We start from the raw sequence: 22,003 nt of genomic DNA, 5'->3' as shown, positions 1-22,003 counted from the left end.
GTGAAAGTACTGAATGTTGTGTTCCCTCCGAGTCTCACTTGGACCTTGAATTCTTTCAACTTTAAAAGTAAAACCCCCACTAGCAAGGCCCAGAGAATTTATGAGGTCTTAGTGTCCATTCCTGTTGCTTAGGAACAGCTATCTGCAGTGACCTGTGTTGTTGGTGAGAAGAGTAACAATGTATGAAACTGATGTTAAACAAGCAAGATCAATCTTACCCCTAGGAACTGTCCTTCATGTTCTTTGGTACTTGACATACTTTGTAAGTAGCAAATACTCTGCAGTCTCCTGAGTTCCATGAAGGAAAGATGAATGAGACAGCTGGAGGCAGAGCTGTTTGTGACTGTCATCAAACCTCTGGTCTGATGCATTTCTTCAGGGCAGTATTCCCTGAGGAAACATCTCTGCCTCAGTGAGCCTTCACAAATAGGTACCAGTGATGAACAGGAGTCCCTGGTTTGTGCAGCACACTTGTTTGGGATGTACAGTGGTAGTGGAAGGGTTTGTTGATGGCAGCCTGCAGCCAGTAAGATGTAGCCTTGTTTGTCTCTTGGCAGAGAAAGGATCAATATTATAGAAGGTGAAAAACTGGAACTGTCACAAAAACTATTGGAGGACCTGATACTGAGTGCTCTGACTTGGTTTAGCAAAGCACTTGAAAACAAGTGTGACAAGTGTCCTGGATTGTTCATGTGTCTCACATAAACTGTTTTGCTGGGGTGGGTATGAGAATGGGGTATGCCCTAAGGAATTTAGAGACCAAAGTGGGTTTTTAATTCTGCCCCTTCGCTCTAAGACAGAGCCACGTGCTTGTCTTCCTGCCACTCCTCTCACGTTTGCCCTCACACTGAGAAAGAATGGGAATTAGGACTTGAGCATTTTTTCTCACTGCAGGCAGTGGCCTCCATGGAATGATGTTGGGTTTTAGCCTTGTCTTTTGCCCTGGGGAGGAAGATCAAAGTGTTTATTGTGGTTCCTTCTTCCATCTGAGCTGCTGCCTCTCCCCTCAGCTACTCCTTCATGGCTGCTGATAGAGGAGTTGCTTTTGCACTGGATTTCTGTCTCTGGGTTGTTCTCCTCACTGTCAACAGGGAAGGCATAAACATTTTTCCTTCATATGTCCTCTGACAATAGTATTTAGGTCTTGGGGAAATGTTTATTTTTGTATGGATTTGTGCATTTAGACAGCCCTTTTTGGGGAGACTGCTGTGGAGAGCATGGGAGATAGTCCTGCTGTTGCTATCCTTGGTCTCTGAGTTGTGCTTGGAGATTACAGCTGGAGGAGAAACTTCCTTCCAACCTGAATAAAGTGTCTGAAGAATTTTTATTTAGCTGTATTTGCTTTATTATGCTTGGACTTGCCAGCTGTGGCAACTGTTTGGGCAGGTCTTGTGCATATGTGCTGTGTGCAGGATGTGCCTTTGACATCTTAAATATTCTGGTGTTGTCTCTTCTAGGGCATAATGAACCAAAGTCCCCTTCAGCAAGACCAGTGCTCTGGATGGCTTGTCCCAGGGTAGAGATAGCCAAAATTCCTCACAAATAATGGTTTTAATGTATCTGAAAATGTGTTTTCTATCTTTATTCCCCCTGTGCTCCATGAGCTGAGAGCTGCCATTGCTGCATTGATTTTTGGGATCTTTTAGTGTTGGTAGTGGTGGCCAAGAAGAGCCAGAAAGTCATGTGCCAGCTGCTGATTTATGACCCTAGTGAACAGTCCTGAAATGCACAGTAAGAATTTTCTGGGCCTTATGCAGTCCTAGCTGCCTGGAAGCTCCAGACTGTTATTTGACCATGTGGAGTAATAAAACCGTAAAAACTAATTAACTTTTGTGCCTACTGCAAAACGAACAAGATCATGCAAAAATACTCCACACTTGCAAGCAACAGTGACTTTATGGGTTTATAAGCCTGTGTTTAATGACCAAGCATGTAGTGCAGTGTAAACTATGTTCCTTTTGCTGACTTCCAGAGCTGAACAGAGCATAACAAGCTTTACTGATTACCGAGGCTCTGAACACGAGCTTGGGATAAAGTTCTCTTTCATCCTTATTAATTATGTAGCTGATGTGCGGGTGGAGGTTTGACACAAAGCTGCATTGGATGGTTTCTTGTAGTCTAAACCAGCCTGAATGACGCTGAGCTGCTGCAGTTCATTCAAGGAGAGATGCTCTCTGCAGGGTGAGCACTGTAGTCTTTCTGAGGTCATTCTCTGCCCGTCAGATGTAGGTGAATGAGCTCTTTCTCAGCGGGAGCACCAGGGTGTTTTTCTGATGTTAGCAGACGAAGAGTCAGCCCTGCTCAGGACCTGTCTCCTGTGGTGGGGATGCTCTGTGTGTGCCAGCTGTGATGTTGCCATCAGAGCAGAGATGTTCCGAGTGCCCTGGTGTTGTGTTCCTCGCCGGTGGCAAAGCACTGACCGACACTGTATAGGTGATCCAGCCTCTGTCATCCGACACCGACGCGGAGGAGGGAATGACTGGCTGATCTCCCTTAATCAAATTACTGAGGTAACCCTCCTGTGGGCTCCTCATGCCTGCATTACTCAGTAGCCCCTAACACTGGATGTTTAATTCTCTGTTGTTAGACTCAAAGCTGCTGATTCCTGTTATCCTTTTCTAGGATCTACCAGTTTAGCCAAGATACATGTCATGATTGCTGATATGGGAGCAGGTATTTGGAATTTGAAAGAGAAAGTATCTTAAAAGCAGGAAAACTATGATGTGACAAGATTTTTAAAAATTATTTCTTCTCGTTCTGATGGATGTGCTCAAGTTGTCATGGTACTCAGTACCAGAGCACCAGCCAGCATGGGTCTATCCCAGGTTTAATTTTCTCCACAAAGCTAAGTATTATTGCAGAGCTATTATTAACCTAAAATAAATGTGTCTGCATACTCGCTGCTATAGAATTCTGTTTTTCATGCATCAAATCAAGTCCCTGTGTATTTTCACCTCCCTCCCAGATCTGGCAGACAGTGAAAAAGGGAGCTATTTTTAATTTAAGCTATTCTTATTTTTATTTCATTTAAGAAATGTTCTGTAATGTGCTGAGTTTTGAGTCCAGAGTATGAAAATGTAGTTTTTCTCCCGACAGGTTTCATGGATTATTGCTATAAAGCTTCATGTCTATAAAGGAAGGATAAAACTTCCTTCAGGAAGGGCAGAAGTTCTGATTTTGCGGGTTACAGATTTTAGTTCCTTTTAGAAATTGAAAAACAGTGGCAGTCACTGTCCGCATGTTAAAGAATTTACCAAGAAGGAGGAACAATTAATCAGAGGAGAGAAACAAAAGTCTTGTGTGGCAGAGTGGTATCAAAAGATCCAGTTCCCTTCCAGGGGGGAAGATGACAGTCACTGGATTAGAAATCATTTGCCTGAAACAGTATTTCTGGCAACCAGAGAGATTGGCATCCCTGTCAGAATGGTGCTTACAAACATTTAATCACCTTCTAGCTGTCACTACAGTTCTGGCATCCCACTGGAGTGCCTGCTCCCCCTGTCTTCCTGAAAGGCTGGCATGTATTGTTCATGAGAGAAGATGAATTTCTGGTCCAAATGCAGAAATGCATATAGAAAACATTTCCTCCTTACCCAGTGAATGTGCCCTTCTGTGCCTGAGCCCTGTCTGATGGGCCAAAGGGGAGGTTACTCTCCAGAGCAGGTCCATCCTTCCATGCTGAGTGTCTGCAGCCTGGGGTGTGGTGATTGTTGTTACCAGGGTGCAGATGCTGGTCACAGCAATGAGGGCTGAAGCCACTGGCTTCTTTATGCTCTGCAGGGAGGAAGAGGGAGAGAGGCAGAGCAGATCTGCCTGTACAGGAAGGCTTGAGTTGGGGAAAAGCAGAGTGCCCAGTTTTGCAAGGTAGCTTTAGGTGAGGACTTCAGGCCAGGCAGTAGGGAGGAAACCTTGGATGCGACAGGAGCAGCATTCCCATGTCAGCTCTGAACTGACACTGGTGGAGCTGCTTCAGTGCAAAGCCCAGCTCAGCTTTTTTCTGGCTCCCAGTGCTGGAGGGGCTGTTTGTGACAGTCCAGGTGGTCTCTGTGCTGGTGCCCCTTGAATGGGGACAGCCCTCACTTGCCCTGCTGCAGCCTTTTCACACAGAGCTAATGAAACACAAGGTAAGAGGAGTTCCCTGCAGCTGTATGGGCAGAACTTTTCCTTGCTGAGTACATTTCCACCCTGGTTTCCACCTTGCAGCACGTGGTAGGCAGAGCCCTGGTGTCTGCTGCAAGGGGTGTCTAACACATTGGTCACAGCATCCTGGCACCTGGGAAGGCTGAGGGGGACAGCCAAGCTCTGAGCCCAGCAGCTCTCCCACGGGGCTGCCCTGCAAAGTGCTCCACTCTTTTCTGCCTGATGGAGCAGAAAAGGGAGGAACAGCAGTTGTCTCCTAGGGCTGCTAGGTCATTGGTGTTTCTGCCTGGCCATCCTCTTGCTGGTATTGCTCATCAGATATGTCACTAAACAGCAGCAGAGAGAGACCCAGTGGCTCAGATCTGATTAACCTCTACAACTTTGTGCTGTGTCTTAATTGGATTAGCTGCAGGGGGGTAGCTTTGCTCTTGTTCCTGATTTTTTCTTAAACAGGTACTTATCACTGTGACATCTGATGGAAGCAACAAGTTCGAGTAGCAAGACCTGTGAATAAATAAGCAATATTTACTTCTTCCCCACTACTCATCTAATAGCTCCTGCCCTTCCTTTCTAAGATACTGCTGTAGCTGATGCCTGTGAGATGTCTTTGAGTAAGCCCTGCAGTCAGATCTCTTGGGAGGTGTAGGCTTTGCCTGACAGCCTGAACCCAGAGTCTCTGATTGGTAACCACGGTTCTGTCACTTTTGGGAAGGATTTCTGCTCAGCAAATGTTCAAAGCAGTATTAACTTACCATGTTCAGTTTCTTTCATCTTTTGTCTGAGCTTTTTAGTTTCCTTCAGAGCCTGATTCTTCTGCACCTCAGGGTTTTTGCATGTATCACCACAGTGGCTGTGGGTTGTAGGGAATTGGCCTTATTCAGTACTGCAATAACCCTTCCTCTTCCAGGACTTCAAAGCTTGTTCTCCAGTATCAGTTCATTTAGTTTCATAGATGGGAAAACGGAATAAGGAGATCAGTCATCATATTCTGTTGCAGTGGGGAGCTGCCTGCTACAGACCTGAAAAAATAATTTAATCCATTTGGTTGTGGGATTACCCCTAATTCCTCAAGGTGTTGTCTACCTCTGTGGTGCCCAGTTGAGAAAAAGGAGAACCAGTTTAGGGGAGTCTTTCCTCCATGCCTATTCTTCTGCCTGCAGCACTCAGTTTCCTTTTCAAGAAGCTGAAATAGAAGCCTTTCTCCTTGCCATAGCTGGGATTGGTGCTGGATTGGGTGCTGGAGAGGTGATGGAGGGGTACAGGCTGCTGAGACGCTCTCTCTTCCATCTCTTTCTAGATAGCTGTGCACAAAGAGTGAATTGTAGGTGTGATATCAGGCCACAGTTCTGTTCCAGGAGGAATAAAAGATGTACCAGCAACAAACTGGCTGTTTCAAGATCAAAAGTGCTGTTACATTAAAGCTGGTAATACTGCTTGGCTTGGCAAAAGCCTGACAATGCGTTCCAGGGTTTTAATGTATATTCACATAAACTATCTTCCACAGTGAAGTTCAGGCCTTTGAATTTAGTCCATGTAAAATAGCAAGGGGTTTAGTGACTTGTTAAGAAGGCATCTCCAAGGAATTCCCTCTTTGTACAGTTTTTGAATGTAATTCATTTGTGAACACTGCGTGCAGCACAGTTACATTCTCACAGCAGAGGGTTCAGTGCTTCTTGGCACCTGGGGTGCCTTTGCAGGGTGTGTGGTTGTCAGGCACATGCTCTGCTGCTGCTCCTAAAGAAAACATGATCATTAAGTTGAGGTATAATGGACATTAGTTTCCTTTCTCAGACTTAATGCATTCATGTATTCTGTGTCCACTGGCCCCTCAGCAGCTCTCAGGCTGGATATGTAAATTGGTAGCTGCAGAGGATGACTGATCTGTTAATAGGTAGCATTTGATATTCATAAAATGAATGCATTTAATGTTGCATGGCAATGGTTGCTTGAATTTTTAAGTCTCCTGAGGATCTCTTGTAATTCTGTGGCTCTGGCTGTATTTGTTGCAAAAAGCATTACAAATGGAGAGGCTCTGTGGTTTCTAAGGGCTGGCTGTTCTGTTGTCTGTGAGTATCACTTCAACTTTTTCTGTATCAAATATTATTCCAAGGAAGCTGTGAAAGTGGGAAACACAGTGATATCTGAAAACAAAACACTGCAGTCAAATTCATGGTGTCCATAGAAGTAGCTGTCTTGGAGATCTGCTCAGATATTATTTTTCAGGAAAGGCCAAGTTTTAGTAGATAATTTTTCATTATTAGGCTTTCATTGAGGGATACAGAGGACTAGAAAGATTTGGTAGGTCATTAAAATAAGTACAGATCTGCCACTGTGGGGTTTTAAACACAAAATTAAATCCTGGCCTCTTGGAAGGGGCCTCCTTTGCTTCCTTTGGGCCCCATGCTAATTTCATTGCTGGTTTCAGAAGGGTAAGGACTTCCACTGATTTTAATTTTACAGTGTTTCTTTTAGTATGCAGGCATTGAAATATTAGATTTCTTTTGCAGAAGGTTTCATTAAAGGAAGCTGTATGCCCTTTCCATGGCAGAGCAATTTGTAAATTGCATTTTACAAACACATGAGGTGGTGATGAACCCTCACATATTGCAGAGTTACACTCTAAAAACATTGGTGCTTCTCGATTTTCCCTTTAGCACTGTGAGGCAAATACTTCAGGTTTTGATCACTTCCACAAGCCTGGGCTGAAGGGACAGTAACAAATACACAGGGAGAATATTGTGATATGCACCATAAAGTTGTGCCAAGGTGAAAGGAATATAGAGGCTCAAATGACCCCTTCCCCTGAGGCTTTTGTGATTTATTTTAATATTTTCTAAGGTGAAGTGCTGGATCCCAGCCTTGATACCAGCCAGCATCTTTCATGTCAGACAAAAAATCTTTTACTTGTGCCTTCCTTGGCCACCACCCCTCCAGATACTGGTGATTTCAGCACAGCAGAGTTTGGCAGTGGAAAGTCTGTCACTGTTATAATGTGCTGCTCTGTGGGTACTGCATCCACCTCTGCCTGGTCTGCTCTCAAGGGATGTGTGCCAGGGTCACACTGAACAGTGTCTCAGTTTTGCAGCCTGAGGAAATGGCCGTGGTTTGCTGTGTGTCTGAGAAGGCCATTCAAAGAGGCAGATTTGCTGTGTGGGCAGCAGGAATAGAACCAGGTTCTGAAGTACCAGTGCAGAGTGGCTGAGACTGTGGGTGGCACCTCTGTGACATTTCTCTCTCATTGTGGCATTTGAAAAAAAACTCCCCCAGAGGCAAGCAGGGGTGCCTGGTTATGATGTCTTGGCCCTGAAATTGGCTAGTTGTGATTGCAGGGATCTGCAGCCTGCTCTGGGTTAGTATAAACACACCTTTCAGCTTGTAAGGAACCTGCTGTGTTTCCTTGAAGGACATCAGCAAGTATGTGGGCAAACCTCAGCTGCTTTTCTTCTGGAGGCTTGGTCTCACAAATAAGATTGTCAAGAGTCGTTTCTCAAGTCCATGAATTCAGTGGCAGCTGAAGGTATTTGGCAGCTTTGGGTACCAGTCACTCCTTGGGGCTGCAGAAGGCAGCATTGCACTGTGGACAGGTCAGTGGAGCCACCAGCTCTGTGCCACTGAGCTCTGCTGCCACTGAGCTCTGCTGCCACTGAGCTCTGGCTGGTGTTGTTTGTGCTGCCTGAGCTCACAGCTCTGCACACAGCTCATGGGGCTTAAGGGGGAAGGAAAAGTGAAATATGGAGGGCTGAAAATGACCTCAAGAAATTTCCCACCTTCCCCATCAGCTCCCCACCTCAGATTAAAGTTATCTAGAATGTTCCTTTTCCTTGGTGTAGGAGGGTTTCTCACTTCAGCTTGTCTGAGACCAGGACCACAAGGCCTGGGAAGGGAAGAGTGAATGGAGAAGCTGCTCGCCAGGACCTGCTTCTTCTGGTGACACCAGGTAGCAGTTTCTGAAACAATTTTCGCTTTAGCTGCCTCCAAACTCTGTAGAGTTGAAAACTGGAGCAAGCAATACTGGTCCATTAAAACGACAATATAATTTTAATTGACATAATAAGACTAAGGTATAGTATAATTACTTTTTTCATGCAATAAAATAGGACAGGAATTAATCTCAGCTAAGCAGCCAGTCTGTTGTACTTCCTTACTTGCTACAATGAACATTTTTCTATGCAGTGAGATCTTCTAGCAAAGAAATGCTGAGAGTAGAGGGTGATGGCCATGGGCTTGCTTTCTGGCTGGCCCAAGCATGCTGATGTGTAGTACTTTACTGATGGTTAACCAAAACTAAAAATCCTGTCTATATCTCCAGTCCAGCTCCTCCAAGTCAGTGTGATGAGCAGAGCCTGCTGATATCTGTTCTCCATCTGTCCCTTCCTCCGTCATCTTTGCTATCATTAATTGTTGATGTCTGGCCTCTTAGCACAGTGCTGATGGGATCTTTCCATGGAGGATTAAGGCTGGAGTGGATTGGCAGGAGACAGTATCCTTGCTGTAGGAAGTTTGCCAGATGTGTGCAAGCTTGGTGCTGCTGCTCTTCCAGTTACTCCTGTTGATATCTGGCCATGGGCAAGGTCAGTTGCAGCTCCATGACCTCTGACCAGTACATCAGGCCAGACGTGGTCTGGTCTGGGCTTGGGAGAGGCCTCCTGCACCCAGCTGCTGCACATGGCCTTCGAGGAGACTTTCTGTCTGTTTACATCAGCTGCAGCATCCCTGGTCAGGTGCAGACCACTGTGTGGTCACAGAGCTTTAATCAAGGCAGTGATAACACTAACAGAGTGGTGGGAGTGCTGGCAGGGGAGTTGAGATGTCATTTCTTACAATGTCATGGTCCCCAACATGGTTGTTAATGTGTCTGTAAATCACACAAGTGCTTTCCTGTGGCTTTGCTTTCTGCTGCTGCCTCAGCTGCCATGATTTCATGGGACACAGATCTCAGCTTGTGGCAAAAGCATGGCCTCCTTTCCCTGTAAAGATGCTTGGTATACATTTCCAGTGCTCTGAAGCCTAGCTGAGGGCCCTGCTAAGCTCACTGAATCCAGGCTCTGAGAGATTGTATTTAATTTTATTTTATTTTATCAGGTTTGCTTTCCTGTGGAGTCTGTATTTTTTCCTGTGTCTGCACAGGAGCATGGGAGTATTCCATGGCATTTCAGAAGGTTAGGAGTTCCTCCTTACCTGGTTGGTCTCCTGGTCTGCTCCTGGGAAGCCCTTGGAAGCTCTTGTTGCTCTTTCCCAAAGGTGATATGTGTCCTGCAGTATGCAAAAGGTATCTGTTACATTGCAGGGGCAGCCTGGGCCTGGAGGTACAGTTCTGCTGGCTGTCAGTAGCACAGGTGATTGCTCTCTTTTTCCATATTCAGGACACACTGGCAGAAACTTTCTGTGCTTTGAAGCCTTCACACCAGGGAGGGTTTCCATGTGTGTTGATGCTTCCTACAGCTACAGCAGTTGCAAAAATGTCTTCTCCCAGTCTAGAGGGAAACCTTTGTATCTAATTCACCTCAGACTCTAAATCATAAAGATAGCCAAGTAAAACCAGCAGAGTTTGCACCAAAGGGCTCAATTTTGTTTGCTACTTGAAGGGGATGCTAAGAGATGTTCCCAGTGTTTAGAACCATTCTTGGATTTATTTATTTATTTTTGTATGAAAATCTCACTGGTTGGTATTCCCATGTCCCTTTTAAACCATTTGAGATGACATTTCTTTTGTTTCTTTAATTATAAAATTATTTTTATCCCAGTTCATGGGACTGTACAAGTAGAAATTAAAGCACTGCTTGGTATTTTCTTGCCCATCCTATCTGTTAGTCATCCCCAGCTCCTTTCAGCTCTCCCCAGCTCTCCCCCTCCCCTCCCAGCTTGCCTTGAAGGGCTGGGAAAGCCGGCGCTGGCACATTATGTTGCCTGTCTGATTGTTGTGGGGTTGTGTTTGTGTGGGGAAGGTCACGAGACAAAAAGACCACCAGGCAGGGGTGGGTGGGGGGTGTTCAGTCCCTTTCCATTCAGGCCTTTTGGCAATGGGTGGGAAGAGTCTTGTTTGCATGACAGGATTTCAGGGGGCCATTGCTTTTTGTTTAGATTTCTTCCACTGCTGCTGCAATGGGCCCTGGAGGGCTACAACAAAGGTAGAGCTTATATTTGAGATTCATGGGGCAAAGCTCTCAGTGCAGGAGTGACTGAGCCTGACCAGCCTGGAAAGTGCCAGCAATTGCTCTGGTTGGGGTGTTTGTGCCATGTTCAGTTGTGGCTCTGGTGAGAGCTCTGACTCTCGTGGGCTGAGATCCTTAGTGGGATGAATGCTCTGGAAGCATTCTGTCTGTGGAGTGAGGGTTGGAATGCAGGGAACAGCTCCACAGACCTGCCACAGTGGCTGTGCTTCCCTGAGTATTTCTGAGACTTCCAGTCAGTGACTTTTATTTGCAGCATCTGTCTCTTTCCTTACTATCAGTTCGACGTTTTTGAGAGCATTCTTGTGTTTAAACAGCCCTTGCTTCCTCATCATCCCTGTGAGAAGCTGAGCTGCTGTCCCTGGGTGCAGCTCTCCCCTCACCCCATCCTTAGAAAGCAGCTCAGTCTATATTTACCACTGGTATGCACAAAGGCAAACATTGTCAGGGACTCATTGTAACTGTCCCAATTACCCTGATTTCATTTGCATAAGAAGATTGACCAGCCTGTGGCAGTGGCTGTCTGATATGGGACACTGTCATTTGGGAAGCAGGAATGAACTGGAATCCCCAGGCTGGATGTGGGGTGGGGAGAGGGGCGTTGGTTTGGTCCCTAGCAGCATGGGTGCTACAGCAGCACTTCCTGGAAGGAGGATGACTTGTCAGATCTAAGCACTGCAAGTCCCTGAGCATGTCTGATTCAGATGTAAGAGCTGCCAGCTTCCCAAAGATGCAGATTCCAGATACCCCAGGCATGCCTGAGCATCTCGCTGTCCCACACAGGTAAATCCTTCCCCTGCATAGTGTGGAGGTGTGTATTTATCTATTTTTTTGTCAGTAGGTATTGACCCTGCTTGAATGCTTCTAGACTAAGCAGTGGCGTGCCCTGTGTCACTTCCCTCAGGCACATGTAACCTCTCCTCCTTGTGTTTGGGTTTTTTCCAGAAAGGTAGCTGTTGTGGCAGGCAGGCACTAAAGCAAGAGGAAAGCAGCTGGGACGGAGCAGAAGTCAGGAAGCAGGCTGAAATGGTATGGTCTCTTGACCCAAAGCAACAGCCAGTGCTGGGAGGACTTGCTTGCACTGCAGCAGCTGCACAGCTCTCACTCCTCTCACTGGATTGAGAATGAATCATATTTTCTCTCCCTTCCCCCAGTGCCACACGTAACATGATCTCCCTGTGCCCAGGCTGGCAGATGGAAACCCAAAACTCTTGTGTTTGCAGTAATGGTTCTTCTGGGCTCAGCTGGCCTGTGAAGCTGCAGTGTTCAACTTGTGAGCTTTGGCAGAGCAGCCTTTCTGTCCCCTGCCCTGCCCTGCCCTGCTCTGTGTGTGCCTGCACAGCCCCAAGCCATGCCTTCATCTCCCTGCTGCTTCCAGGAGAGACTCTTGCTCTTGGACATCTTTCCTTGTTGCTCACCAAGCTTAGAGTGCTTCATGGAGATGCACTGACTTTACTCTGTCTTACCCTGTCCTTCAAATTCCCTCCTCCAGTATTTGGTAATTTAAAATTTGTATTAGTTAGTTACTAGGTGGCAATACAGGAGTGTGTCATGGAGGTGGCTGGAGCACAGGTAGCTCATCTCAGCTACAGTAGTATTTTAAGCCTCTTGCATCCTTGGGTGAGTTACTTTGTCTCTGAAAATTACTTTGGTAATTTGTAATTTGGTAATTACTTGGGTGAATTACTTTGCCTGTTTCTCAGTTTAAAAGTGGAACTCTTTATGAAGTGATATCACTATGAATCATAAAGAGCACAAATTATCATTTCAAAATGTACTATGTCCTAGAGACCTGATTGCTAACAGCCACATCCCAAGTCTCTGTCCTTACATTTTTGGATCTCTTTGACAGGGATTAATGATCCAGCCCAGATTTCTCAGGAATTCCTTTGTTCTTTCTTTGGCAGGACATGGAATAGGGAAAGAAATCCTTATGTGTTTTCTCAGATGAGATGCTGCTTGTGCTCTGACTCCAGGACACTCACATTTTTTGCCTGAAATTACCCACATTGGTATTGTTATGTTTGCTAGGTGCAAGGAGCATCAAAAAAGAAAGGGGCAGAACAGAATCTCCATTTGGGGCACAGATGGGCCCTTCATGGTTCCTCTAGCAACCCTTTAAAAGCTAGTTTGTATGTTTGACTTCCCTGATGTGTTGAAAAGGCAAAGTAGGGTCAAGTCTTACATTTAAATTTGGGTTTTTTTGCTTGTGTTTGTTTTTGCAGGGAGTGTCCTACCTTCTACTGCATTTCTGTGACCTCTCTTTTAACTTATGTGTTAGAGGGGTCTATTTATAAACAAGCAAAACACTTGCTCCAGACACTGAATTAGCTTTTAAATCATTATTCCTAACAAATATGAAGTGAAATACTATGATTTAGACACTTACACTATCTCTTTTAAGCTGAGTCACTGTGTCTTTGCTTTGCATTGGGAAAATAGCTTTGGCACATGTTCATGCAGTGGTGACTGATGGACCTAGGAGGAAAACAGAGACATTGGCCACCCAAAGAGGAGAGGAGGACATCCAGCTTTCAGCTCTGCCACTGAGGTTCAAGTAATAAGATGTGCCCTTTTAAAATGCTTTGTTTTCCCCAGCTGTGCAAAGGGAGGAGGTGGATGAATAATAATACAGAGAGTTTTGTTTGAAATTCACCAAAAGGCAGAGGGAAACAGTGCTTTTTTTCTTTTCAAGCAAAATACTTAATTTGATTTGAGCTGAACCATCTGGGCACTCTGAATAGGAATGTAAATGACAATTTTCAAGGAAACATTTTGAAAATAGCAATGTCCAGTGCTTTGGCTTTTTAGAATCTGAAGGAACTTCTAAACAATCAGTATTCAAATTTAAGGCAAAATCTCAGGAAAGTCTTAGCATGACTGAAATCTCAGGAAATCTCTGTGCTTGGAAAAATTTTGTTTTGAAAAAATTTATCCTTGCTGTGTAAGTAGGAGAAAAGCCCTGAAAATAACACTGCTCATAACCATTATATTCTGCATATGAACTGCATCTTGTCCTGCCCTTGGAGCAGTGTTGCACTTGCATCTCTTGGGCTGCTGCTTGTAATTACCCTGGTGCTTTATCCTATCGGCCATTTCCATGTCACTGGTTCAGCTTTGCTACAGCTCTCTTTCATGGGGCAGTCTGACCTTTGGTGGCTGCTGTTTGATTTGCTCTTGGTTCATGAGAATTTGTTGGCTGGGAGCAAAGGAGGTGCCCAGTGGTGGAGGGATTATACAGGGACAGACGATGGTAGCACTGTCTGCTCCAGGCAGCTTTTCTGCTCCTGGATTAAAGTTCATGCTGTGCTACTTGTCTGTCTCTCTGAGGCCTTGTCAAGTCCATGTGGGAAGCTGTTCTGTCTGCACTATTTCACTTTGTGCTGCTCAGCTCTCCCTGCCTCATTTCTCCTCCCTCTCTCCCCTTCCATTCAGGCGGCATCTTTCAGTCTTCCCCATTCAAGCCCTGTCTTTGCTCTCTGCCCTGTGTAAAAGTTCCATGCCCTCCCTACCATTCATCACCTCTTGCTCATTCACTTCCCCGCTTTCCTTTCCCCATTCATCTGGGCTTCCCCTCACCCAGTCTGGGCTGCCCTCTCCTCCTGCCCCTTCCACAGTCCTCCTTTTGTGTCGTTGCACTCCCTTCTCTGTGGCCATCCAAAGCTCAGCAGTCTGCAGTGTGCTCTGGGAGGATGCTCTTCTAGAAGTTGGCCCCAGCTGATGAGCAGATTAATCCTCAGTGGAAGCCTGTGGGACTGTTTTGGGTGGATTGTCTCTCTAGTTACCCTGCAGGTGAGAAGATTTCTTTTCCCTCCACTTCCTGGAGATGCATCAGGAAGAGTATTACAATTTCCTAACCTTCCTGTTCAGTCTGGTCTTTCTGTCTCTCCCTCCTGGTTTGTTTCCCCTTTGTTTGCAGCAGTTGCAGCTCTCAGGTGACTCCTTGGGAGGTTGTTGGATTTCCTCATTCCTGAGGAGTGTAACATGAATTTTCTTAATTATGCTGGCTCTGTAATTATGGTTGTTGCCTGTGTCTTCTCTGCTTCCTTCTTTTAAATAATCTGCTTGGAAGCTGTTTCAGTTTTGTCAAGCCATCTCTGCTCTCCAATATGTGTTTTAAATGTTCCCCAGGAAACAGAGCTTATGAATTGTATTAGCCAGGCCTTGTTGTTTCTGGGTCTCAATGCAGCCATGACCCTGTGCTTGTGATGCAGGCACAGGAAATATGGACCACAGCCTCTGTCAAAGCTTTCCCAGCTTGCTGAGCACCTTGTCCCCTGCAGCTCCCACAGTGCCAGCAGTGTGCAGACATCACCCATGGTACTGAAGGAGCAGATCTCTGCTGCATGTGGCCTGAAAACAAAGTGGGAAGTCTGCTGGCCTGTGGGTGCCCATGGGGGGCTTCAGCCTTGAATGGTTAAACTGCATTCAAGCCAGTCTGGTCAAATAAAAGGGGAACATTAGAGCTTGGGAAGAGTGGATAGGCTTGGAGGAAGCAGGTGCTCTGAAAGCTTGTGTGCTCCCTGTGCCTGTGGGAAATCTGATCAGCTCAGTAAAGGAGACTGAAATGAGGTGGATACAGGCAAGGAGAGGGGCTCTGTGAGGGTCTGCAGGCTCAAATGACAGGATGAGCTCTCTGTTGTGTGGGAGGCTGTGAAAGGACCATCCACTGCTGTCTCATGAGGCTGAAAGGAGCCCCTGACACAGCCTGGCAGGGCCAGACTCCAGGAGGACTTGTCTGAGAAGGACCCTTTCCCCTGATAATCCTGATAAATCCCACTTCTCAAAGTGGGATTTCAAACCCTGCTGTGGTTTGTTGTCAGGCTGGTGAGTGTGTAAAAGAGATTCCCCATTCATTGTGCTTGTGCCCCACAGAGACATTGAACCTGGCAGGGCACATCTAGCCCCAGGCCAGCCCTGCATCTGCAGGCAGGAGTCTCTGCTCCAGCAAGGCTTGGACTGGGAACCCAGCACAAACAGCACGTCTTCCTATGAAGTTAGTTGCATTCCCGTTGTGGAGTTTATTTAGTCATGATTTGCTTTAAAATGTCAGACACATTTTCCTTCTGTTTGAAAACTTGTGGCAGAGAGAACTCTGGAAACACTGTCCCCTGTATCCAGTAAGAGCATACAGGAATCCAAAATGCAGCTTGATTTTTCTGATTTGCAGTTTTGCAACTTTGGCACTTGGACAAATCTCTTCTACCCTTAAACCAAAGCACATTTGACATAGCAGACACTGCTAAAGTGCAAACACTGCAGAAATTACTATTGCAGTTCAATGCAGGAAACCTGCAGTCTGGGTGTCATCCAGGAATGATTTGGATAGATCACTAAGAAACAATTCAAACCACCACAACTTCCAGCAATCTGGCTCCTTCCTGCAGCTGGGGACTCCTGTGATCATCCTGGGAAGATGCAAGTCAGGATTTCTTGCTCTCAAGTGTTTAAATGGTAGAAGGTAGAGAATAATTAATGCCCCCAGCTCCAGGCTGCATTTGGAACCAGCCTGTCTGCAGTACCTTGAGATCATTATGTCGTTGCAGTCTAATGCCAGTGCCTCCAAGACATTTCAAGGAATCATGTGATACCTGTCTCCTCTTCCCAAGGCTGACTTAAACTTCTGCTCCAGTTTTGCTTGGAAAGAGAGTTTCTTTGGTAGCTTCTAGTCCCCATGACTGAGCAAAGCCAGTTGTAAGAGCAGTAAGAGTTAAATACCTTTCCCAGTCTGTTTAGCAGGAGTTTTGCTCTATTGCTATTGCTCTAACCAGAAGCATGGTTTGAATTCCAGTACAGGTGGGTCATTTTGGCAACATGTGTGCTATGGCACTTGTTAGCTGGAGCTTTAAATTCATCTGTTTAGCTTGAGCTTTTCTGAACCCTGATAGCTTGCTGTCAGGTCAGAAGAGAACTGTTGTTATCTAGTCTCTCCTAACGTGGGTAAGATCTTCTGCTTGACCTCAACCATACCTCATCTCCTAGGAGAACTTGCAATTTAATTGTAAAACTTCTGGTGAAGTTAGGGAGACGTTTCTTTTGTTAATAGCAAAAATAATCAACTTATTATGATCTGAGGCTGTCCAGTTTGACTTCTAGCCCCTAGATGTGATTATACCTTTGTCTTGGTGGAGCCCCCGGTACTGCCAAATATCTGTTCCTCCAGACAGTGATCAAGTCATTGCTTAACCTGCCTTTCCATGAGGTAATGAATTGAACCTGTCAGTGCAGCCAGTAAGACTGTACCAGTGAGAAGTGCCAAAGAGGCACTGTCACCTCATTTCCAAACTTGCAGGGCACATTTCCTTTTTTGCAGGCAGTGTTACCTTGAGAGCACTCACTATAACAAGCAAGGGTTTTTTTCCCCTGCTGGGAATGGCTGCTGCTGAAGATGGCATTCCCCACCCTGTGCACTGGCTGGCATTCTTGGCTCCTGTCCAGATGCTTTTCTGTTTATTTTAAATGTAATATATATTGTTTGCAAGTACCCAGATTTACTAAAAGACCTTGCTCACACTTAGTAAGTTGTTGCTTTAACTCCTCTGTGAGCATAATACAGACTTTTCCTTAGTTTGCTCCAAAGTCACTAATGAGAATTCTGTAGGAGGAAGAGTGAATTCTCAGGGGATCCCATTAGTGGCATTGCCACGTGATGGTGGCTCTCTGGCTTAGATTTATTTTTGAGACCTGTCAAATAGCCAGATTTCAGCATGTTGAATGTGTGACACCCTGAGTTTGTGTCACAGTAAATCCTCAGACTCAGGGTTGCCTGGTGATGTCAGGTGCCCTGCAGAAATCAGTCATAGCAGCGACCTTGGCTTAAGATCTGTGCCCAGTTTGTGTTCTCATCCAGATAATATCAGCTGGACATAATCTGTTTTCTATGGCCTATTCTGACTGATATTCTGACCAGTCCTCCTCCAAGTGTGTGTTACTCAAGATCAGTCATTTGTTCCTTTGCTGTGGGTTGCTGTTACACATCAAGACCTGCTGTATCCCATTAAATTCTCGCCGGGCAGTGCGTGCCTGTCACTGTGATTGCACAGGAGTTTTGGAGCCGTGGTTGGAAGGGCTGTACTGCTGATTCAAAACTGGAAGAAAGGGAGCAAGCAGATCTTGATGTTCTTCCAGTGTTCCCAGACTTGCAGAAAATTAGTATTTGTAATGACTTTTTAAAACCTTTTGGATGAAAGTTACCTTGACCTGCTGATTTAAAACTGACTTTAGCAGCTGCTGTGTATCATTCTTCAGAGTTACTGCTGGGAGAGAAACTGCACCATCATCATCATCATCATGTGATAGAGATAATTCATTGAGCTTTTGTCCGCAGACAAAACAGAAATATTTAAACTCCCCTGACTCTTTCACGCTGATATCACCTATGCAACGTTTTCCAGATAATATCAGACCAAAAACCTGTTTTGAATGAGAAGACTCATCTGTACTAGCATCAATGCAGCTGTAACAAGAGACATTATCCATAACAGTGAATTTTACAGAAATCTTTTGTATGATTAGTTGACCCAGGAGTAAGCAGGGATCTGACTGCAGGAACTTGGCATGAAATACAGTCCCCCCTGAACAGCTCTTCTCACTCTTGTGTGTCAGTTTCTGGTTTGATTTGGGTTTTATTATTATTTTCTTTGTAGCAGTAGTGATTAGAGCCAGTCTGTCTTCTAGTTGTGAGATTGACTTTGCATGCTTATGTCTTCTGGTGAGTTATGTAATGCAAATCAATGCAGCATCTCACCCAGAGTGTGTTGCATTTTGGCTCTGAATGAAGTAACTTACATATTATGTCCCCTCATGATGTAGAAGCCCTGAGAGATGTAATTAATATTAATAGAGAATTTTGAGATTTTCCAGTCAGATATGTCTAAAACTGCCTAAACAATAATTATGTGGTGGTGAATGAGAATATCACGTGTCTTATGATACTATGGATATTGCTGGTTTCAGCTTTTGATATTTAATGCCTTACACCATCCAGATGAAAAGCAGAGTTTATTTTATCTAGATTGCAGAACTCATTGCTTCAGGAGATTGTGGAGGCCTAAAAACTGGAGGAATTCAAAAGGGAGAGCAAGAGATTGGGCATTTGTACATTAAGAATGTTGGGGCCAGTGCTGACAAGCAGTTCTGCGAAGTTATAAACCCCTTGCCTCAGGATTGAAGAAAATATTTTAACTGTTCGTGTAAGTTTGGTCACACCAATCCTTAGGTGGTCTCTTGTTGACTTCATCTTGTCCACAATCTCAGGAATGAGGGACAGCTCCAGAGCTTGGGCTGTGCTGTTGGATACGTGACTCTCCTGTCTGGGTCACAGCCTGCCCAGCCTGTTACTGGAGCTGAGACAACTGCCCATGTAGGAATGTGCAGCATGGTCAGTGCTGGATCAAGATTAAAGATAATATTTTCACCTGAAAAACCCCACCTGCGATTTTTTAGAGTGCCTCAGCTTCTTTGCAGTACTCTTAATGCACTGCCATAAATAATAAAACAGGAAGAAGCAGAGCTGGAGAAGGTTCAGTCTATAAACATGTCTCTTTGCATTAAGCCTTGTGGTGTAATGGAGGGCATCTCCTGCCACCCATACTGTCTCGTTAATCATGTAATTATCTCCCTCACTTTAAGTGCTGCATCTCCTTCCCTGTCAGTGGTGCTGGTAATGGAGCTTTTATTTACCCTGGCTTCTTTCTGGGGAGCGGCTCTGGTTTCAAAGCCAGCACAGTGGTGTATTTTGAATAATTTAGTTCTGGGTGGCTTGAACACTGTCTGTAATTCCCCAGCTGAGACTAGAGGCTTGTTTCTGGAAGTATTCTGCCAGAAGGCTGATTTGGAGAGAGGCAGAGGCATTGCTCAGAGTGGTGGGATGTTGAGGTGGCCAAGGACTGAAAGCCCCCTCAGTGGGTCCTGTGAGTGCCTCTCAGCTCTGTCCTCTCTCAGTGTCTTAGCAAGAACTTGCAGCAAGAAACCCACAGGCAAGGGGATGGATAAGGAAGAGAATTGTGTTAAAAATGAGCATGGAGACATGACATGAATTTGGGTACGTGGCTGAGCATAAGAGGCTTCCCCTGCAAGCTGTGGGTCAGAAGTTACTGTGGTCTCCAAGTGTAGGATTTGCTTGGCCTGTGGTGGTTATGGACCGGGGTGTGACCTCTGCAGAGTCAAGAAATTCAGTGTGGCGTCCAGCTGTCGCTGGCTTTGGAAAGTTTGATAGGTTTCTGCATCTGAAACCTCCCCAGGCATCCATCCCTGTTCACAGTGTCCCTGTGCTGCTTGGCCTGGTGGCTTGGCAATTGCCCTTTGCCATTGCAGCCATCATCCAGCCACACTCTGAGTTCTGCACAGCCCTCACTATGCTGGCTCACACAGACACAGGTGTGGTGCCTGTGCCCTGTAGATGGGGAGGTCACAATACCACACAAGTCTGTGGGCTCACTCCAGCAATCTTGGCAATACCAAAAATCAAATCTGGCTCCAAGCCCTCTTTCCAATCCGCCTCAGAACTGAGTAGTGACACACTCCTGAATCTTTGATTCTCTCATTCTTGTTGAATCTGTGCTTCCACTGTCTGTTTAGATAAAGTGCTTCTGCAGAAGGTAACAACAGATGGTAGTAATGTAGGTCCCTTCCTTGTCTTTATGCCTAAGACAGTAGGAGAAATAAATTAGAACAGAAATGCCTCTATAGACTGGGCAACTAGCTCATGAACCTGGTCTTTCAGGCTATTCTGCTCTTCAGGGAAAAGAGAATCTTATACCAGGCCCCTCTATCTCCACTTTGCCATGTGCTACGTGGAGAGACACCTAATCCAGGTGACAGGCCCTCTTCTCTGAAATGCCTCCTGGCCTAGCTGAGAGCTGAGCTGGGCAGCTCTGTGCCCTCACTGCAGCTTTCCTGAGGAGCAGGTGTCTCTGGGAGCACTGCTTGCTGAGGGACTATCCTCTGTGCCTAAAAGCAATCTGGCTTTTGAGAGCTGGGTGATGTTTCCAGCCCTTGGGTTCACCTCAGGTCAAAGCAATCTAACATGCCCTAAAAGTACTGCTGGACAGCCCTTAATCACTTTATATTGTCTGGGCAGTGGTGAGTAAATTCATTATTTACAGGGGAGGCGAGTGTGCGTCACTGGAGCCAGCACTAATGTTTTACCATGTGTGCTCAGGCAACCCAGATGAGCTGACTCGAATGGTGGGAAGCTGGGTTTCAGGGTGGAAGGATATGCATTTACCTCTGACTGGCCTTCCTCCCTGCTGGATCAGGATTTCTCACATGCACTTCTCTCCTTTGGAAGAGAGAACAGGATCATTAAACATCCCTAGATTGCAGAGACTGTGCCACCTAACTTCTGAGTTCCATCCAGCAAAGCTCAGAGTGGCTTCTGAAATCCTTGGAGATGAAAAGATGTTGCATGTAATTGACACCCCCTTTCCAGTGGAAAAGGGCCAATGTATAAATAAGAAACAGGCCAACTATTGAGAGCTCCTTTCTGGTGGGAAATTAATCAGGAGTTGTCATTTCTATATAATATTATATATAATAGGGAGGAGAAGCTGAAGCTCAGGACAATTTCTTTGCAGAATCTCCTAGTCTGGGGCAGTGCTGGGGTCAGTGCCAGGAGGCCTGACACTGCCAGGCCAGTCTCTCCAGAAAGTGAAGACACCACTGGATCTTAGAATGATTCAGGTTTTAAGGACCTGGTCCAACTCAAGGCCAATTTCCAAATTAGATGGAGTTGCTTGGAGCCTTGCCCACTGGAAAGACAACTGTGGCTTTGGTGATGTTGAGACAAAGCCTTTCAATGAGGAAACTGCAGTCCTAAAGCCAGCCAAGGATCCTGCTGCTGTGCCCAGTTCAGCTGTGGACTCCCCAGCTGCCCCTGAGGGCTGTTGGCCGTGGGGAGAGGAGCAGCTGGCTGCACTCTGAAATGTCTGAGTTTTCCCAAGATACTCATTGTCTGTCTGCAGCACCAGCCTCCACCCTACTTGCTCACTCAACCGTGGCTGATGTGTCTGTAATTAAAGAAGAGGAACAATTTGAGATTTCATTTTCTTTCCTCAACTGAATTTCCTATTTTCATCACATTTTGCGAGGTCCCCCTCACCTTACTTTTTGTCTTGTAGTTTTGCTGGGGGACCTTTAGTTTGTGGTGTAAGTAAGGAAGAAACAGGAGAAAAACAGATTGTTTTGGTCCAGGGAATTAAGATCCTGGGTCAGATGGCTGCTGCGGTCATTAACATATTTACATTTTTGCTTAAGAGCCGCGTTGAGGATCAAGGGAGTTAGGGGTGATTGTCATTGAAATGCGGATGAAACCTTGCATGAAATTGCCGTTAGTGTCCTGTTGTCTGGGGGCGGGGGACAAACGGCTTCTCATCCCCGATCACTTGCCTGCCCGCGGTGGTGCCCAGGCGGAGGCTCCGTGCCCGTGCTGTGGGAGCTCCGCTCCCCGGGGCTGGAGCCGGGCTGGGCACGGCCCTGCTGCTGCCTCCGGGCGCTGCCTGCCCTCGGGCGAGAGCCTGCTGCTCGGCTGGCCTTGTGCGACACTTGGCCCCAAGGAGATCCTCATGGATAAATGCATGAAGCGGCTAGCAAAGGTCAGTTGCCTCTTTTATAATTGATGGAGCTGAGTGTTTTGGGTCTGCTGTCACACGTTTTTGCGCTGGTGCAGCATCACCTGGACTGCTGTGTGTAGT

At 46.0% G+C, this 22,003-nt stretch overlaps 1 protein-coding gene and 1 long non-coding RNA gene across 13 annotated transcripts in view; one reads left to right on the top strand and one right to left on the bottom strand.

The window, feature by feature from the left end:
- RHBDL3 (rhomboid like 3) overlaps positions 1-22,003 on the top strand; it is a 62,356-nt gene that overhangs the window by 12,152 nt on the left and 28,201 nt on the right. For 2 of the 12 annotated variants that reach the window (XM_064395290.1, XM_064395296.1), the window contains one exon: positions 11,256-11,339. The exons of 8 other annotated variants lie outside the window; for them this stretch is intronic. In XM_064395290.1, coding sequence (XP_064251360.1) covers positions 11,256-11,339 — 84 coding nt within the window. Of the gene's footprint in view, positions 1-9,273; positions 9,410-11,255; positions 11,340-21,788; positions 21,905-22,003 lie in introns of those variants that run through there. 2 more of the 12 variants (XM_064395295.1, XM_064395292.1) reach the window with 2 other exon arrangements.
- On the bottom strand, positions 18,333-21,640 carry LOC135284292 (uncharacterized). The gene is made up of 3 exons (XR_010349726.1): positions 21,554-21,640; positions 20,539-20,592; positions 18,333-19,955 (listed from the first exon to the last, which is right to left on the bottom strand). It is a non-coding gene; the product is annotated as an uncharacterized LOC135284292 (long non-coding RNA).

Source organism: Passer domesticus, chromosome 20, assembly GCF_036417665.1.
Source record: "Passer domesticus isolate bPasDom1 chromosome 20, bPasDom1.hap1, whole genome shotgun sequence".
In the NCBI taxonomy this organism is placed as follows: domain Eukaryota; kingdom Metazoa; phylum Chordata; class Aves; order Passeriformes; family Passeridae; genus Passer; species Passer domesticus.
The sequence above is the reverse complement of the archived record's forward strand: the minus strand, read 5'-3'. Positions and strand labels throughout refer to the sequence as shown.